The following is a 15,871-nucleotide window of genomic DNA, read 5'->3' on the forward strand; positions in this document are numbered from 1 at the left end:
CCCAGGCTAGCCAGAGCGAGGTATAGCAGACTGTTTGCAAAAGTGGTCACAATTTCTCAACCATCTCTGTATCCTTATCTTTCAATGAATTTCACATTTCCTCTTATCAAGAGGTGAACTCCATGCACACTCTTTGATTCTGGCCTGTGATAATTTGGCCAACAGAGCACAGCAGAAGTGCAATTCAATGCCCATTATGAGACTAGGCCTTCAGATACTTTGAGTACCTCTTTCTACCTTGGACTCCTGCCACCCACAATTAAGGCTGAGGATAGCTTGTCTACAGGATCAAACATCACAAGAAGAGTTCAGCCCCAACAAACCTCAGCTCCAATATCCAGCTAACTCACCAGCTGACCAGGGAATTCAGTCAAGATCAAAATGGCCCAGCTAAATTCACTTGTTTTTTCTAAACTCATAAGCAAAATAAATGACTGTTGTTTTTAGTCACCCAATTTCGGTTTGTTGCTCCGCAATAGGTAACAAACACTACTTCCTCAAGTATGCTGACCACCTTACTCAAGTATGCAAAAATGTGGGAATAACATTTGTATTGGATTGACCCAACTCACCTGCACCAAGCAGAGTTAAGAAACCCAAGGTTCTTCAACCAAAGTGCTGAAAGACATTAACTTTTCTTTCTTCTTTTTCTTGTTAAGTTCCTTATTTCCAGAAACTTAAGGGTATTAGATCCAAATTAATAAGTGTCAATATTAATGTTCTCCTTAGGAAATTAAAATCTTATGATCTCAAATCCAACACTAATATAATCTCACATTTAAGTAACATTTTATGGTTTACATACTTTGCATTTTCTTTAAATAAAATGAACTATGGAACTCTATCAGATAAGATAGCATTATACTCATTTACAAGTGAGGAAATCAAGTGGAAAGGCAAGTTAAATAACGTTCACAAGTAGCAAATGGTAAAGTTACAACTACACCTATATTTTCATAACTTCTCCGAAGAGCTCTTGTGCTAAAATTCTGGGTCAGTAATTGGCATATAGTTTTTTAGGCATTTAGTTAATTAAATCAAGGAAGCTTTTTTCTTTTCTTATAAAAATGAAGATAAAATTATTTAGGGGTTGTTTTGAGGAGCAAATAGATAATTATGTAAGACACACAGCTCCAAGAATGTTAGGCTCCTGCCCTCATTCATCAGAATAGGGATTTCTCGCAAGCTTGTTAACCACTACTTGTGAGCACTGAGCATCACTTGAAATGATAAAACTTTCAGACAAATAGTATAGGCAAATTTATTTCTAAGGTAGAAGCATTTATTATAGTTATAGAAAAATAACACTATTTCAAATCAGGGTAAGTAAGCAGAAGCATATTTTTCTCTTGCATACCCATACTCAATGTCAACGTGATTTCAAGCCATTCTTAAATTAATAAGGGACAAACAGAGAATCAAGGTAGTATGTCAATAGAAGAGTATGTATTAAAGCTACATATCAGCCCTGGAAATCAGAAAACACAAAGTGAACTTGTGCAGTCATTTTCAATTTCAGTGTGCATCAGCCTCACCTTGACTGTGGAAAAAGCACCTTCAGAAAGTAGAAGGCAAATCACCAGGTTAAGCAAGCTCTTGGCCTCAGAATAGCAAAGGGACTGAGAATACAAACTTTGTTTCTCAGTGAGGGGCAAAGACAAAACACACTACAATATAAAGAATCAGTCATTTACTCACTGTGACTTCTATGAGCTTCAGATTCAGGAATAATAGACACTACTCTCAAGAACATTGTACAGATTAGGTCAAATTGTGTGTTAGTGCTTTCCCCATCGATAAAACTCAGCTATTATCGTTATTTAAACATCATCATCATTATTTGATACATAGGAAATTCTCCCCACCTCCTACTCCCATACAGTTAGTCTTTATTTTAAAAGTCAACCAAGCACGCCCTGGGTCCAAGTGCATGGATGGCTGGTACCACTTTTACATTGGTAGCATTTTTACTAGCTTCCATCATTCTCTTTTGTAACATTTTAGTACATGATTGAAATGACAACTTTTATAGTCAAACTAAGACAACAGATTCAAAGCAGAAAGGAAATCAAAGTTTTGATGTTGTATGTTGTTTCAAAAGCGTCAATAGATGAATGAGTTTTGTTTCAGAGTGGCCAATTTTAGACAATCTCTGAGGTTCCCTGTGTTGTTTTCTGAATATCCAGCTATTTATAGATGGAAACATGGAGATAAAATATTTATAATCTTCATCACTTCCTATATTCAATATACTACAGAGTCATGTTTCATAGTTAAAAGTTTTTTGGCAATTTAAGTATCTACCCACATAAACATTTGATATTTTTAATATTCTAAAACTATAAAACATTACAGAGGAGCATAGTTGGGCTAGGATATGGTTTTTTCAAACCTGACATGAATGACATTTGGGTTTGTAAATTCTTGCACAATTTTTTTTTTTTTTTTTTTTTTTTTTTTTTTTTTTTGCGGTGCTGGGGATCAAACCCAGGGCCTTGTGCTTGTAAGGCAAGCACTCTGCTGACTGAGCTATCTCCCCAGCCCCTGGGTTTGTAAATTCTTAACTGTGCATCTTGTGCATTATAGGATGTTCAGCAGGATCCCTGGCCTTTATGTATTACATGCTGTAGCAACTTGCCCTCCCATGCCAGTTTTGACAAAAATGTCTCAACATTGCCAAATGTCTTCTGGAAGTCAAAATCACCCTTCACTGAGAACCACTGGGTTAGAATTTAACATAGACATAATTGTAAACTCTGGGTGCACAGATAATACAAGACTCTATGTTATATTACTAATGTGGAGAGTCTAGCACAATAATTTTCTGTTTATGCTAGGGCACAGAGTTTTATATACTATACTATTCAAGCATATAACCACCCACATGTAACTATCTTTTTCCTACTGAAAACACATTAGATATGAAAAATTTTTTAAAAACAAAGCTAATCCAGCAATCACCTTTATATCACCTGATATGAGAAAAACCTATAGTCTACAAACATTTGCTAAATGGAGACTAAAGAAATCACTGCAAGTGTCCTTCCTTCTGAATTCTAAGTCTCTCTTTCTCTACTTGTAGGCGTTCCTTTTCGATCTGCAGCTTCTCTGATTCAAACTTCAAAAACTGCAGCCTATCTTTTTCCAGCTGCAAGCGTTCTCGCTCAAGTTTTAACTTCTCTGTTTCTATGTCCTGTGGCTGAAGCATGGACTTTTCTCCTTGGCCAAGTTCACTTTCCAGAGATGGTTTCTCAGAATTGACTATCTGTAACCTCAATTTCTCTCTCTCAATCTGTAGCCGCTCCTTCTCCAGCTGCAGGCGCTCATGCTCCATGTCTAAATGCCGCAGCCTCTCCTTCTCTATCTGTAGGCGTTCCTTTTCTACCTGAAGCCTTTCCGCCTCAATATCCAGTCGTCGCTTTTCCAACTCTAGTTTCTGTTTCTCTATGTTTACAAGCAAGTGGGGCTCATCATATGCAGACCTGGATGGTGTTGAGTTAAGGGTGAAAAACTCATCAATGTGGGGGAAGTCAGGAAGTTCATTTTCTCTTCTGGAATCTGGTATGACAGATGACAGCATTTCTTCCTCTTCCTCAATCTCAAACTAAGAGAAAAGAGAAAAAATTTTTCGGTATTTTTTTCTACTTCATGGTTGCCAATTTGTTCGAATAGCTCTTAAAGGCCTTCTGCATTGTTTAAATACATAAAACCATTCAATCTGAATTAGGAAAACCATTTACATTAAATTACTGAATATTACTGATACAATCAAGAATTATTATGTATGTAGAAGAAAGGTATTAATGATGTCAAGAGAAAACAGAATGATCTTGTAAGTTTGAAAATCTGAGAACATGTTAACAGATCTTGAAATATAAACCCTCACATTAGACAAGAAGTGTCACAGGCTTAATACTCACTTCAGGACTCTGGGGATCCCTTTCTTCTTCTTCCACTTTGACCTCTGTTAAGGATCCACCTGCATCCCTGAAATCTGCCACATTTTGCCAATCAAAATTTGGATCATTTCGGAATCCAATCTTTTCATCTATCTCTTCAGTGAGAGAGTCATCTAAATCAGATGTGGGAAGAGGAAACCCTGATCCAACAAGCTTAATGTTCGCCTTCATCCTCTTTCTCTTCATAAGTGCTCGCCAGTCAAGATACCTTCTTTTCACTTCCGTCCCTGTCCTCTGTTCTCCTTCTCCTACAGCATTCACACACTGTGCGATCTCCTCCCAAGCCATTCGTTTCATCACATTTATTGTTGTATTGAGCTGCTTGGAAAAGATAACTTCTTTCCTTTTGGTAATTTCTTTCAAAAGCGTCTGAGTTTCTTGAACACTAAAATTGCTTTTCCTTTTTCTTTTTAACTGCTTCATTTTTTCTAATTAAATGGAGATTTTACAGGAAGAAAAGACGTGAAAAGAACCTGGAGTGCTGCAAAGCACACGAACCAAGGACAAACTCTTGTTGGCACTTAGTTTAAATCACTCAATTTTCTATTCATCAAGTAGTAGAGGTAGGCTGGATAATTCCTAAAGGGGAAAAGTAAAGTAAAATCAATTGATCTACCTTCAACTTCTGTTAACATAGTTGAACCTAATAAGCTACATAAAGCTACAACAAAAAAAATCACAACCCTCTATGGCTTAAAATTGCCTACTTCTCTATCTTTGCCAATACCACCATGATCCCAGCTGCCATCTTCTCACCTGGAAGGCCGCAATGGTTGCTAGCCAGCTGCAGTCTCGACCCATTTCCCACTGCTCCAGCTCCTTCTCCCTTTAAGTCAACCCGTATCCTTCAACTACAGGGGCCTTTTCTCAGTTCCCTATTCCTGTCAAGCCCTTTCCCTGCTCAAGGCTTTTGTCAACACACTGCTTCCTCCGTGTAGAAAATGGACTGCTTCCTTCTTGGCCTACTCAATTCCTTAGGCTTCAGCCCCAAGATTAAACATGTTTTCAGTGAAGCCTTTCCTGGTAGGTCTAATTACTTTAGTATAAAGTCTGTTCTAGTTTTGTCTAAATTTTATACTTGTGCTAAAATATGGCTCAGAGACTGTCTCTTCCCCACGTCACAAGTTTTGATATTTCTGCTCACCATCACCTTCTCAGGCCTTAGTTTCTGGCACATGGCAAGCACACCACAAATACACACTGAATGATCTGTCAAAAGGATCATTTGTGATACTGAAGAAGAGGAAAACTGAAAGGCTAAGCAGTAAAATGAATAAAATTCAGAAACTGGTTTGAGACAATATGATCCATTCAAAAAACTAAGACTTACCTATATTTTATCATTTCACAAATTGGAATTCACTTTTAGAAACTGTAAACAGAGGATAAAATTTCCTTAAGGAAAACATAAAGATAGATACAACAAAATTAAAGGGATAACATAAAAATGGCAAGGATTTCCTCCAGCCATCCCACCTAAATAATCGGAAAAGAACAAGATTGCTGATTAAGATAAAAAACAAGCTGGTCATGGGGGCAATGCCTGTAATCCTCCCAGAGGCTCGGAGGGCTGAGGCAGAGGATATCGAGTTCAAAGCCAACTTCAGCAAAGTGAGGTGCTAAAGCAACTCAGTGAACCATGTCTCTAAATAAAACACAAAATAGGGCTGGGAATGTAGCTCTGTGGTCAAGTGCCCCTGAGTTCAATCCCCAGTACCTGTCTTCTCAAAAAAAAAAAAAAAGAAAAAAAATTTAAATTTCTTAATCTTTAGGGACCTAGGGTATATTTCTTGGTTTACTACTAATTCTGTCCCTCAGTGCATACTATGTCCTCCCCCTTTTCTCAACCCACCCCCAAAAGAGGATCTAAAATGAAACAAAACCAGGTTGAATGGTATATTTATTTCTAATTAATACTTTTAATTATTTGCCTTTGGAGAATTTCTCAGCAGTACTTCATAACACTCTGGGCCACTTTAATTGGAGAGTTTGAACATCGTGATCTAGGTAAGTAACTAGGTATACTTTCAGTCTCTGTGAAATAAATTTCTAAAATATTCATGTGGCAAAATTTCAATATAATTCTGAAGGATAAGAATCCTCTTCTAAGTGCTTCTTTAAGATCTAAGATAGAATGTTTCTCCAATTTCCAAATGTTTATGTGATAGGATCATACAAGAGTATCTGAAACTTCTTAGAAAGGTCAACTTTCCTGGCCCTACATTAGACTAAATGAATGTGGAATGTTAGGGGTAGGACCCAGTAAACTGTGTTTCAAAAAGCCCTCTAGATGACTGCAATACATGCTAACGTGTGAGACTGTGAACAAGACCCATATCAGTAAAACAGGTGTTCCACACACCTGGTTCTCTGGCCTACCTTAATTCTAAGTCTAATACAAGTGCAATTGGTTGGTGGAATAGAAAGTACATCAAAATCCTCATTGTAATGGACCTAGGAAACATTTTTCTGTTATCCAGATTTTGCACTATGAGAAGATACATTAAGGAGGTTGGGACAGATGTTCAGACCTGAGTCAGGAATTTAATTTTCTCCTAGAGTCAGAAAATGAGGTCATGTATTAAAAAGGTTCTAGTGCCTTGCATAATGTAGCACATATTGCTTTATAAGTACTGGTTTAACTGAAAAAAAAAAAAAAGAGGAATAGGGGTTAGAAATCTCTTATTTGATTTTTAAAAATATGTAAAGGGAAACAAGGACTGAAACAGCAAGAAATACTTATACATGAACCATGTTTCTGACTTCAAATTCACTCAATGAATACTGCCATAGAATACAGCCTACAAAATAAGAGGGTGGAATGAGATTGTCAGAGTGCTTTCCAGCTCTATCACTGCATGACTAAACGTTTCCTGACACTATGAAGAAAATATTCATAAAGTTCTAATATTCATAAAGTTCTGTCATTTAGTCCCCATCACAGCACTGTATTAAAGATACCGGTTATTTCTATTTCTCAAGCAAGAGTGAAAGGTTAATCTGCACACAGCTAGTTAAATGAATGGATTTATATCCGGGTTCTATGTCGCATCTACTTCAACTTAATTAGCAGCTTATGATATAGTTAAATGAGAAATGTGTTGCTGATAAATTTTGAGATAGCAATTAGCAGATTTTCAAAAGGAACAGATTTGTATTTTTGAGGAATATCTAGATAAAATACCATATATAAGCAGAAAAACTCCAAACTTCAACCAGTTATTCTCCCCATCATATATTATAAAGTAAATTAAAATGGAGACAAGGCCTTAAGAATCCCTGAATAGACAAAGTCAGTTAGATCTCATAAGTGACCTTAGTTTAATTTGCAAATAAAGTGAAACACTTGGGCTACTTCTTGCAAATGACATATTTAAAAAATTAGGGCTAACCAATCAGAAGTAGCCAACTAATTTATGGTTATATAAAGAGGGCCTTACCAACTGGCTAGATCAAATGAGGCAACTATATAAATGTAATGAATCAAATATTTTCATTGCTTTACTTCCATGTGTAGTCTATAAAAGTCTTCTCTTGGCACTCCCTCAGCAGAATCACTAAGCACTTATAATTTGAAGCTGCCCAATACATGCCCATTTCCTCAAATAAACTTTTTTAAAAATTTTTTCTTACGCCTCAGTTTACCTTTTAACATATTTCTTCTCAAACACTTTAATGTATGACAATTTAAAATTTTTATTGATGTGAAAAATATTTCTCTACCAATTCATAATAGAAATATTATCTTCTACTAAAGTAAAAATACAGCAAAGTTAAATTTAAAAAATACCCCAAAATCTTTTCTTTCAGTGTTTGAACCCTTTCTTTTAAAGTAGCTGCTAACTCCCTATTCTTAAACTTTACCAAGAGAGTATTTTTCACCATTTCATCACACTTTTATTCATTATTCATTTTTTATCCTTTCTAGTGCCCGGGAATCTTTGTTCAACTGGCTTTGTGTGTATCTAGAAACATCACAAATATATGCCAATCACCACATCTTTTTGTTTCTACTTGCTCATGTGAAATAACCATTTCCTGAATGGCCACCTGCTGCTGAAATAGAGGTCAGAGAGAATGAAAAATTCTACACAGCAGAAAATGAACTCTCAAAAAATCAACTCTCAATTTCACACACACACAAAAAAAGAGCAAAGTATGTAAAAACAAAAAAAGGATTGCAAGCAAACTATTTCTGAAATGGAATTTCTCAAAAGGCATTTAATGATAAATTGAAATCCATTAAATTGGAATGTGCAATCAGTATGCTTAATATTATTCTAGGTATATGCTAGCCTTTCAGTCAAATCTAAGCCTTTTGTCAACAAAATTTAAAATGTATTTATAAATTAAAACATCATTAAAAGAGGCAGTGTATATAGTTGTTATAAGCACAGATTCTGGAGTAAGAACCCCTGAATTAGATTTGGATCTACCACTTCCTAGCTGGGAGGCCTTTAAGCTTTGTACGCAATTTTATTTATAAAATGATGATAATGTTGCTTCTAAGAGATAATACAAGTTAAAAAAAAAAAAAAAAAAGTTCCTGGCACATATTAAGCACTATTAAAAGCTTTTAACCTTTATTACATCAAAGACAAAATATAAATAATTTTGACAAAAGGAAACAGAGGTCACAAGTGGTATTGTTCCACTTAAGCTAAATGGGAGGTCTGTGGGTCTTTATTACTATGCTTTATATGTAACCTGCTTGTGAAATCTCACAAATGTAAAATGTGCACATCTCAACTCCACTTTCACAAATGTCATGCTGAGAGCTAAAAATTGGCCAAAACATCAGTTTTTACACCACAGCACTGAAAATTGTAGCATCAATGCTACAAATTAGAACTTCTTTTAAGTAGAGAGGAGTCAGTTTACTAGAACACTATGGCTACAATGTTTGCATATATCAAATGATATCCACTAATATGATGAAAGAAATGGAATGTTTTAATATTAGATCCCAAGCAAATTTAGTGAACATTCTAGAAAACTTAGTTTTACAGAATCATATTTCACTAGAACTCAGGCCTAACATTCCTTATTCAATTTAAGCTACCCAATAGGATGGGTAAGTATTCAGCATTCCTCTAGTGGAGACTGCAAATGCTCATGAGTTACCATGTTTGTAGTGCACCATAAAAGAAATGAAGCAAACTGACATACATCACTAAACCAGCCCCAGTTTGCTGCTTCTTGGTATGCAAAGTTGAAAGAGAACTTGAAGGAATTATGAAGTCAAACCTTGGGTTTTTCCTTCTTCCATCATTTGTCCTACCACTGAGGATCTAGAAGAGGGTGGTCTACCTGCTTCAAAGATCAGGCATACCTGGCACTGTGCATAACAATTAGGAGGAGGTAAAAAATATAAAATTCAAAGGTGATCAGTAGATGGGAAAGGGAAAAGAAAAAGAAACAGAAAATAATCAAATGAAGGTAAAAAAGAAAAACTGAAATTTCCATAAAGAATATTCTTAAGGAAAAAAATGTCAATCTAAGTTAAAATAGTTAAGAAGCAGTAAGTGAAGACATTAGGTACTAAACTACTCACCTTATAACCATGCCAAAGGTTATAAAGCTATTGCTTCTTAGGGGTATCTACTGAGTATAAGCAGATTATCAAAGACATTTTGAAAAATGGGATCAGAGGTTAGATGTCCTAAAAATAAAACAGAGAGCTAAAGTGACATACAATTCCATATCAATTACCTAAGAATGATTTTTTATTTCTAAAAGACACAGAATGTTTCAGAGCATTTAAATCACGTTTTGAACTACTTAGAAAGTACTATTATATTTTTAAGATAAAAGCATGGTAAAAGTACAAATATTCATCAGTAGGATACTGCATGAATAAACAAAATACTATGTTACATGATGAAAAATATGCATCATGTCATATTAGACATGTCTTTAGCACATTATCATCCTTGTGTGAATATGATAGTTAATACAAGTCAATAAAAGTGGGAAAGGAAATGTGAATACATGTTCATGTGTGCACATATTCACAGAGGCAAAACTTATGAGCATTCACAGGCACCGAACATGTTGCACTAGCAACAGGCTCACCAACTCTGTCCACCACCATTATTGGCTCTAAGGATAATGCCAAGTCATCACTGCTTTAACCAGGTGACTGTTTGTTAGTCCATGGCATATTCTACTTTGAGATTAAAATTATTTTAAAAATCTATGAGGGATTTTTATTATAGAAAACTACATTTTTAAACTCTCAGAAATATATTTCTATCAAATTTATTGACATAAAAAGTAAAATATGCATATATGTTTAGAAAATCTAAATAATGATTTGAAATGAAGTCAAAGTCTCTTTACCACCATTGTAACTACTAATTTCTAAAGATTCTTTCCAGAATAATCACATATATGTTTATGACAGCATATGATACTGCTAGTCCTAGGACTACACCTTGAATAACAACAGGCTAGAGCAGTACTAACCAATAAAAATGAGTCATGCATTTAATTTAAAATTTCCTAGTAGCTACAGTAAAAATAAAACAAAAAGGTACAATCGAGTTTCACAAATTTTATTTAACACCATATATTCAATATATTATCATTGTATTATTTAATCAATACAAACATTACTAATGAGTGATATTCCCATTCTTGTTTTTTTCCACTAAGTCTTTAAAATCCAGTATGAATTTTATAGTTACAGAACATCTCACTTTGTACTAACCCCATTACACAAAATCATTAACACATGTACCTAGTAGGAAATAGACACACACACACAATCAATAACCTAAGGAGGTTTTCAAAATATCTATAACCAATTCCCATCACTGACCACATAAAACAATTTTTTGCAATAGAGGCAGGCATTACAAACTTAAAGAGATCTCCAGGTAATTTTGATTGGTAGACAAAATTGAGAATAATCTTGCTTAAAGAGAATCAGTGTTAAAAATCTACTTGTTCAAATGTATACAAAAAAGTAAGGAGGAGTACAAATGCTATACAGCTAAGAAATTTCTTTTCAGAAATCATTAAGGAAAGAACTCATCTACCACAAAAGACTTACAATGTAGAAAAAGTTAGTTTATTTTTTGAGGGAAAAAAAAAATGCCTGACAATATTACATCAGATGCCAGAAGAATGTCTCAAATCCTAAGAACCAACTCACACCCCTATTTGTTGGAAACACATCAAAGGAATACAGGTAAGTCGATTTGGACTTAAGAAACAGACTGCTCTTCTAAGAATAAAACATTGTTGTAAGTAGACTGTCTTTAGACACCCATATCTTTATTAGAAAGAATTATGACTGACTTAAGAATATAAATCTGAAATATCCCTTATCAGTAATTAGGAAATACTGCTTCATTTATCAAATATGCAGAGGGCCTAAAACCTTTCAAAGGCTTTCTACTGCACTTAAGAGCTAAGCTTACTCACCTTGCTCCTCCTCTCTTCCTGTTATAAACTCTATTATGGAGCCTTACCAACATACCATCATATCTACCTTTCCTAGCTTTAACTATCACCTCTAATACCAATTTAAACAAACGTGTAGGCACAGGTTCACATGAAATCAGCGCCAGTTATAAAATTCCTCTAAATTCTAGAACAGTGTTGTTCAATAGAAATATAAGAAATATATATATATATATATATATATAAAACCCTCTAGCAACCATATTAAAAAAGTAGAGAGAAACATGTAAAAATGAATTATATTTTATTTAATGCAATATATCCAAAATGTTATCCTTTCAATATGTAATCAATTTAAGCAATTATTGAGGTATTTTACATACATTTTTTTCAAAATCCAGTGTTTTATACTTTGTTTTAAATCTAGCCATGTTTCAAGTGCTCAACAGCAATGAGAGGCTACTGACTACTATACTGGACGCCACAACTCTAGCTATCATGATCCCTGGCTATTTTGGGACTATCACCCTTATATTTCTCTAGCCCATCTTCCCAATTTCCATGGTGTCTGTCCTTTTGTCTAGCAAATGCCTATTCATCCTTTAGAACTCAATTTAAATGTGTCCTGTTCTACGGTGCCTTTTCTGTTCTCATTCACCTAAATCCAATGTCCTTGCTACATACTTCCACGATCAGGCTATTCTATAATCACTTATTTTACATTAAAACAACAGGCAATCAAAGATAAATATATTACTCCTCTTGTCAAATAATTTACAACCTAGTGAAACCAGTGAAACATAGCTGCATAAAGAAATGCACATGAAAAAACCCCAACAGTCTGCAAAGTGAAGGTTATAAACATAGACTACATAGGCCAATTCCACCACTAGCTCTGTGATAAGTAAAGTAACATTTTGTACTTGTTTCCTCATCTACAAATGGGAATAATAACAGAATAACATCCATGATGTTTTAAAATTTAAAAGAGAAATTAAGAAGTTTATAATGACTAAGATATAGTAAGACCACAAGAAATGTCATGTACTATCATTACCTCTTAATACAATAACTGGACACAGTAAGCAAGTATTTCTTTACTGAAGAGTAATGCTAATATATGAAAAGTGCAATAAAGAAATATTAACAAAATACTCTGGATATTCAGAGGAAAAATCTTTGACAGGATCAAAAAGGGTTTTGAGAAGGAAATTAGCATTTGATGTGGGTCTTATACAATGAATAAACTAATGAGGAACAGAAAGTTGAAGGTACCAGGAGTTAAAGCTAAGAAACTAGGTTGGGCCCAAATATCAGCTAATCTTTAATGTTGGCTTAGTAACACCCTGAACTTTGGTAAGAAAATGTACTGAACAAAACAAATGTAACTATGAAAGTTCACATTTTTTGAAATTTAAGGTTACGTTTTATATGGAGGCACTATATAACCAAATATATGATAAACATGATTGAAGTTGTCAAGGGAATTCTAAATTATGCAGATAACCACCATCAGATTTTAATGCTCTTAGAATTTGAGATCATTTCAATTTGGTGTAAATTTATTCAAACAGCAGAAAATAGCAGTACTTTTACTACCGAGTCAATATGTTTTTAAAATCTGATAACAGTTGTTGCCATTTTCATGATCTTTTTCCCAACAATTTTAACTCCATACTTCCAGCTTACAAAGTGGTACCCCTTTCTCCCTGACTGATCTATGCTGAGCTAATGAACTATTTCATCAAAACTGATATGGAACACATCTTAGACTTCCAGACAGTCTTAGCTTATTGTGTGAAAACCTCTGCATGAAAGCTTGACATTTTCTAAGTTAAAAAAAGACTGCCAGCATCAATGCATATTGTGTTGTTAAAATTTGCTAACTGTGCTTACACAAATAAAGGTTGTTTTCAGGAATGTATGTCTTTCCATCTTCTTTGTATTTTGGAAGCTTGGGTTTTCTGCCATCAAAAAATATCACTAAATAAATTTAAAGTTCTTGCAGAACAGCTAATGCCTAATAATATGAAAAGTATGGTGATAGGGACCTTGCCTTACCATTTTTTTTACAGAACTTGTAGTGGGCCTTGTAAACAAAAGAGCAGGATCTGGGTGCCCAGGCGCATGCCTATAATCCCAGGATTTGGGAGGCTGAGGGAGAAGAATCAAGAGTTCAAAGCCACCCTCAGCAAAAGCAAGGTGCTAAGCAACTCAGTGAGAACCTGTCTCTAAATAAAATCCAAAATAGGACAGGGGATGTGGCTCAGTGGTCAAGTGCCCCTGAGTTCAATCCCAGTACAAAAAAAAAAAAAAGATTTTTATTAAACTCCTACTATGTGTCAGGTACTGTGGATATAACGTCCCGTAAAATGCTATTCCATTTATAATTGACTGTCATCCATCTTCACAGGAAGGAAAATTCAGTAGTTGCAACCTTTAAAACTTATAGACCTGTAATGTCCAATCACAAAAAACAATCATTTTCCTGAAATCCTGTCTCACAATCATTCTTTAATGTCAGGAAATAGGAATAATATGCAGTTCACTTACGTAATCTTCGTGCACATGACGCACCACCAAAGGAATATTATAATCAGCAATTTTTAACAAGGACCAACAATTGAGAATGAAGTTCAGTTCCTACATACTGCATGATAAGACAGAAGTATTAAGGGGTCTGAGAAAAACCAGGCAGTAAAATCTGCGTTAAAAAAAAAAAAAAAATTAGGGGATAAGTTCATTAAGCAGGTGGAAAAGAGCATCACAAATCTACAAAATGTCCCTCAAAGTCCACCCCATCCTCTTTAAAGTATGACTTTCCCCTCCCCTATGTTCGTATAGGAAATTCACCTCCCTGCTGAATAGGACGTTCTTCTTTAAAACTTGTGGTAGGTAAACAAGTTAAGGGTCGCTAGTTATCAAAGTATTATTCACCTCCTCCCCGCTGCTTTCTCCGGTAGGACTGCTCAGTAAACACCCCCTAGGAAAAATCCAGGAGGAGAGGATTCCCGGAAGGCCACCCAGTAACAGGGGGCGCGCACCTGATTCAGCCACAAGATGCGGCTGCACCTGGTGAGAGCCGGAGCAACCTGGAAGGGGATTCCTTTCTCCGAATATTAAATCGAGTCCCGACTTGGGTGTCCAGAAACTTCCGCAGCCTTGTTTCAGAGGTTTGGGCCCTTCCAACCCTCGCCCACCAGAGACAGCGTCGCTAGGTACTTCTCCCGAATGTTGTAGTCCCGCTATGCTGCAAAACCAGGGTCAAAAGCTGGTGGCGGCCAGGGGACCACCTGCCGCTGACCCCGCTGGGACCCTTCCCGCTGCGAGGGCACCCACTGTCCGCGGAGCCACTGTCACCCTAGCTGCCTCCTCCAGCACCGCACCGCTCACCTGCGACCCCGACAGCACCTCGGCAAGATCGCCTGTAAGGGTGGTAGAAAAGAGACGCTTCATTGATTCCCCGCCTACCAACTTCTCACTCCCTCCATTGGTTGATATAGATGCCGCTCATTAGATACTGCTCATCCATTGGTTCAAAGGGCACAACCATTCTGGGCGAGAGCCCGCCCCAGTCCAAGCCTCACAATGGGAATCGAATCCCAAACCGGTTCCGGGTTAGTGCCTTGAATTCCGCCCCCTTGTGATTCGCCTCCCGTTCTGCGCTCAGTCTTTGGTGCTTGTCTTTGTCAGTCAAGTGGCCTCTAGGAAAGGATTGGTCCCTAGCGATCAGCTTGCCGCGCTGTTCCACCTGATTGGAGAACTGGCAGCTCGGTCTCCAAACTCTACTCCTGTCCTTCACCCTCGACCTGCTAAAAGGCAGAGAAGTCTGGAATCCAGCGGGCTTTGTAGGCCAGCATTATCTACTGAGACAACTGAGACTTCCTTTGGTGTCAGCCATTCTTCAGAGACTGCTTTTGCCAAAGGTCACTGGTGACTTCCTTTTGGCAAAATCCATTAGTCACTTCTTATACTCGATTGCTCAAAAAAAAAAAAAAAAAAAAAAAAAAAAAAAGTTGACCTATCCTTTTTTCAGTATTTTCCCTAATATTTGCTGCTTCTGGTTTTCCTCCATCACAGCCCTTTTCTCTATTCCTCTTTGTAGTTGCCTCTTTCTCTGCAATCTCCAGTTGAGGTGTTAGCTAATGGAACTGTCTTCCCACTGCGTCTGTTCAAGCCCCTATTCACGCTAACCGGAATTACCTCAGTAGCCTCCTAACTGGTCTCCACCATCCTGTCTGCCCTACCTGTCTTCAAATGATAGCCAGAGTGAACAGTTTAGAGTTCATTGGCATAGGTAATCTCACTAATCTTATGTTGAAATTTTATGTTTAAAGACTTGCAAAATCATGAAAGGTAAGGCTCCTACTTTTCCCTCCAGCTTCATCTTCTCAATCTTCCTTACCCCAGTTTTTGCTTCTTTCAGTTCCTGGACTACAGTAGCCTTGGGACTCAGTTTACGTTGCTGTTTTTCTATCCAGAAAGGATTCACTTTAGAAATT

General features: G+C 36.3%; 1 protein-coding gene across 6 annotated transcripts; it reads right to left on the reverse strand.

The window, feature by feature from the left end:
• Nucleotides 1-1,675: 1,675 nt before the first annotated feature.
• On the reverse strand, nt 1,676-14,835 carry Msantd4 (Myb/SANT DNA binding domain containing 4 with coiled-coils). Of its 6 annotated transcripts, none has more exons than XM_047518103.1 (6): nt 14,763-14,827; nt 14,414-14,619; nt 13,923-14,073; nt 9,514-9,621; nt 3,921-4,538; nt 1,676-3,604 (listed from the first exon to the last, which is right to left on the reverse strand). In XM_047518103.1, exons 5-6 carry the CDS (start codon nt 4,380-4,382, stop codon nt 3,029-3,031), a joined length of 1,038 nt encoding a protein of 345 aa, XP_047374059.1. In that variant the 5' UTR covers nt 4,383-4,538; nt 9,514-9,621; nt 13,923-14,073; nt 14,414-14,619; nt 14,763-14,827; the 3' UTR covers nt 1,676-3,028. The 6 variants fall into 6 exon arrangements, with proteins under 6 accessions (XP_047374059.1, XP_047374062.1, XP_047374060.1 ...); XM_047518106.1 differs by lacking the exon at nt 14,763-14,827 and adding an exon at nt 5,290-5,331 and having other exon boundaries at nt 14,414-14,744; XM_047518104.1 differs by lacking the exon at nt 14,414-14,619 and having other exon boundaries at nt 14,763-14,835.
• Between the last annotated feature and the right edge of the window lie 1,036 nt (nt 14,836-15,871).

Source organism: Sciurus carolinensis, chromosome 11, assembly GCF_902686445.1.
Source record: "Sciurus carolinensis chromosome 11, mSciCar1.2, whole genome shotgun sequence".
Classification (NCBI taxonomy): Eukaryota; Metazoa; Chordata; class Mammalia; order Rodentia; family Sciuridae; genus Sciurus; species Sciurus carolinensis.

Bases quoted from the DNA above. Each gene is read 5' to 3' on its own strand.
- Msantd4 (XM_047518104.1), bottom strand. From the start codon at position 4,382: ATGAAGCAGTTAAAAAGAAAAAGGAAAAGCAATTTTAGTGTTCAAGAA. The intron at 3,605-3,920 runs GTGAGTATTAAG...CTTTTCTCTTAG, and splicing joins GGGATCCCCAGAGTCCTGAA to TTTGAGATTGAGGAAGAGGA.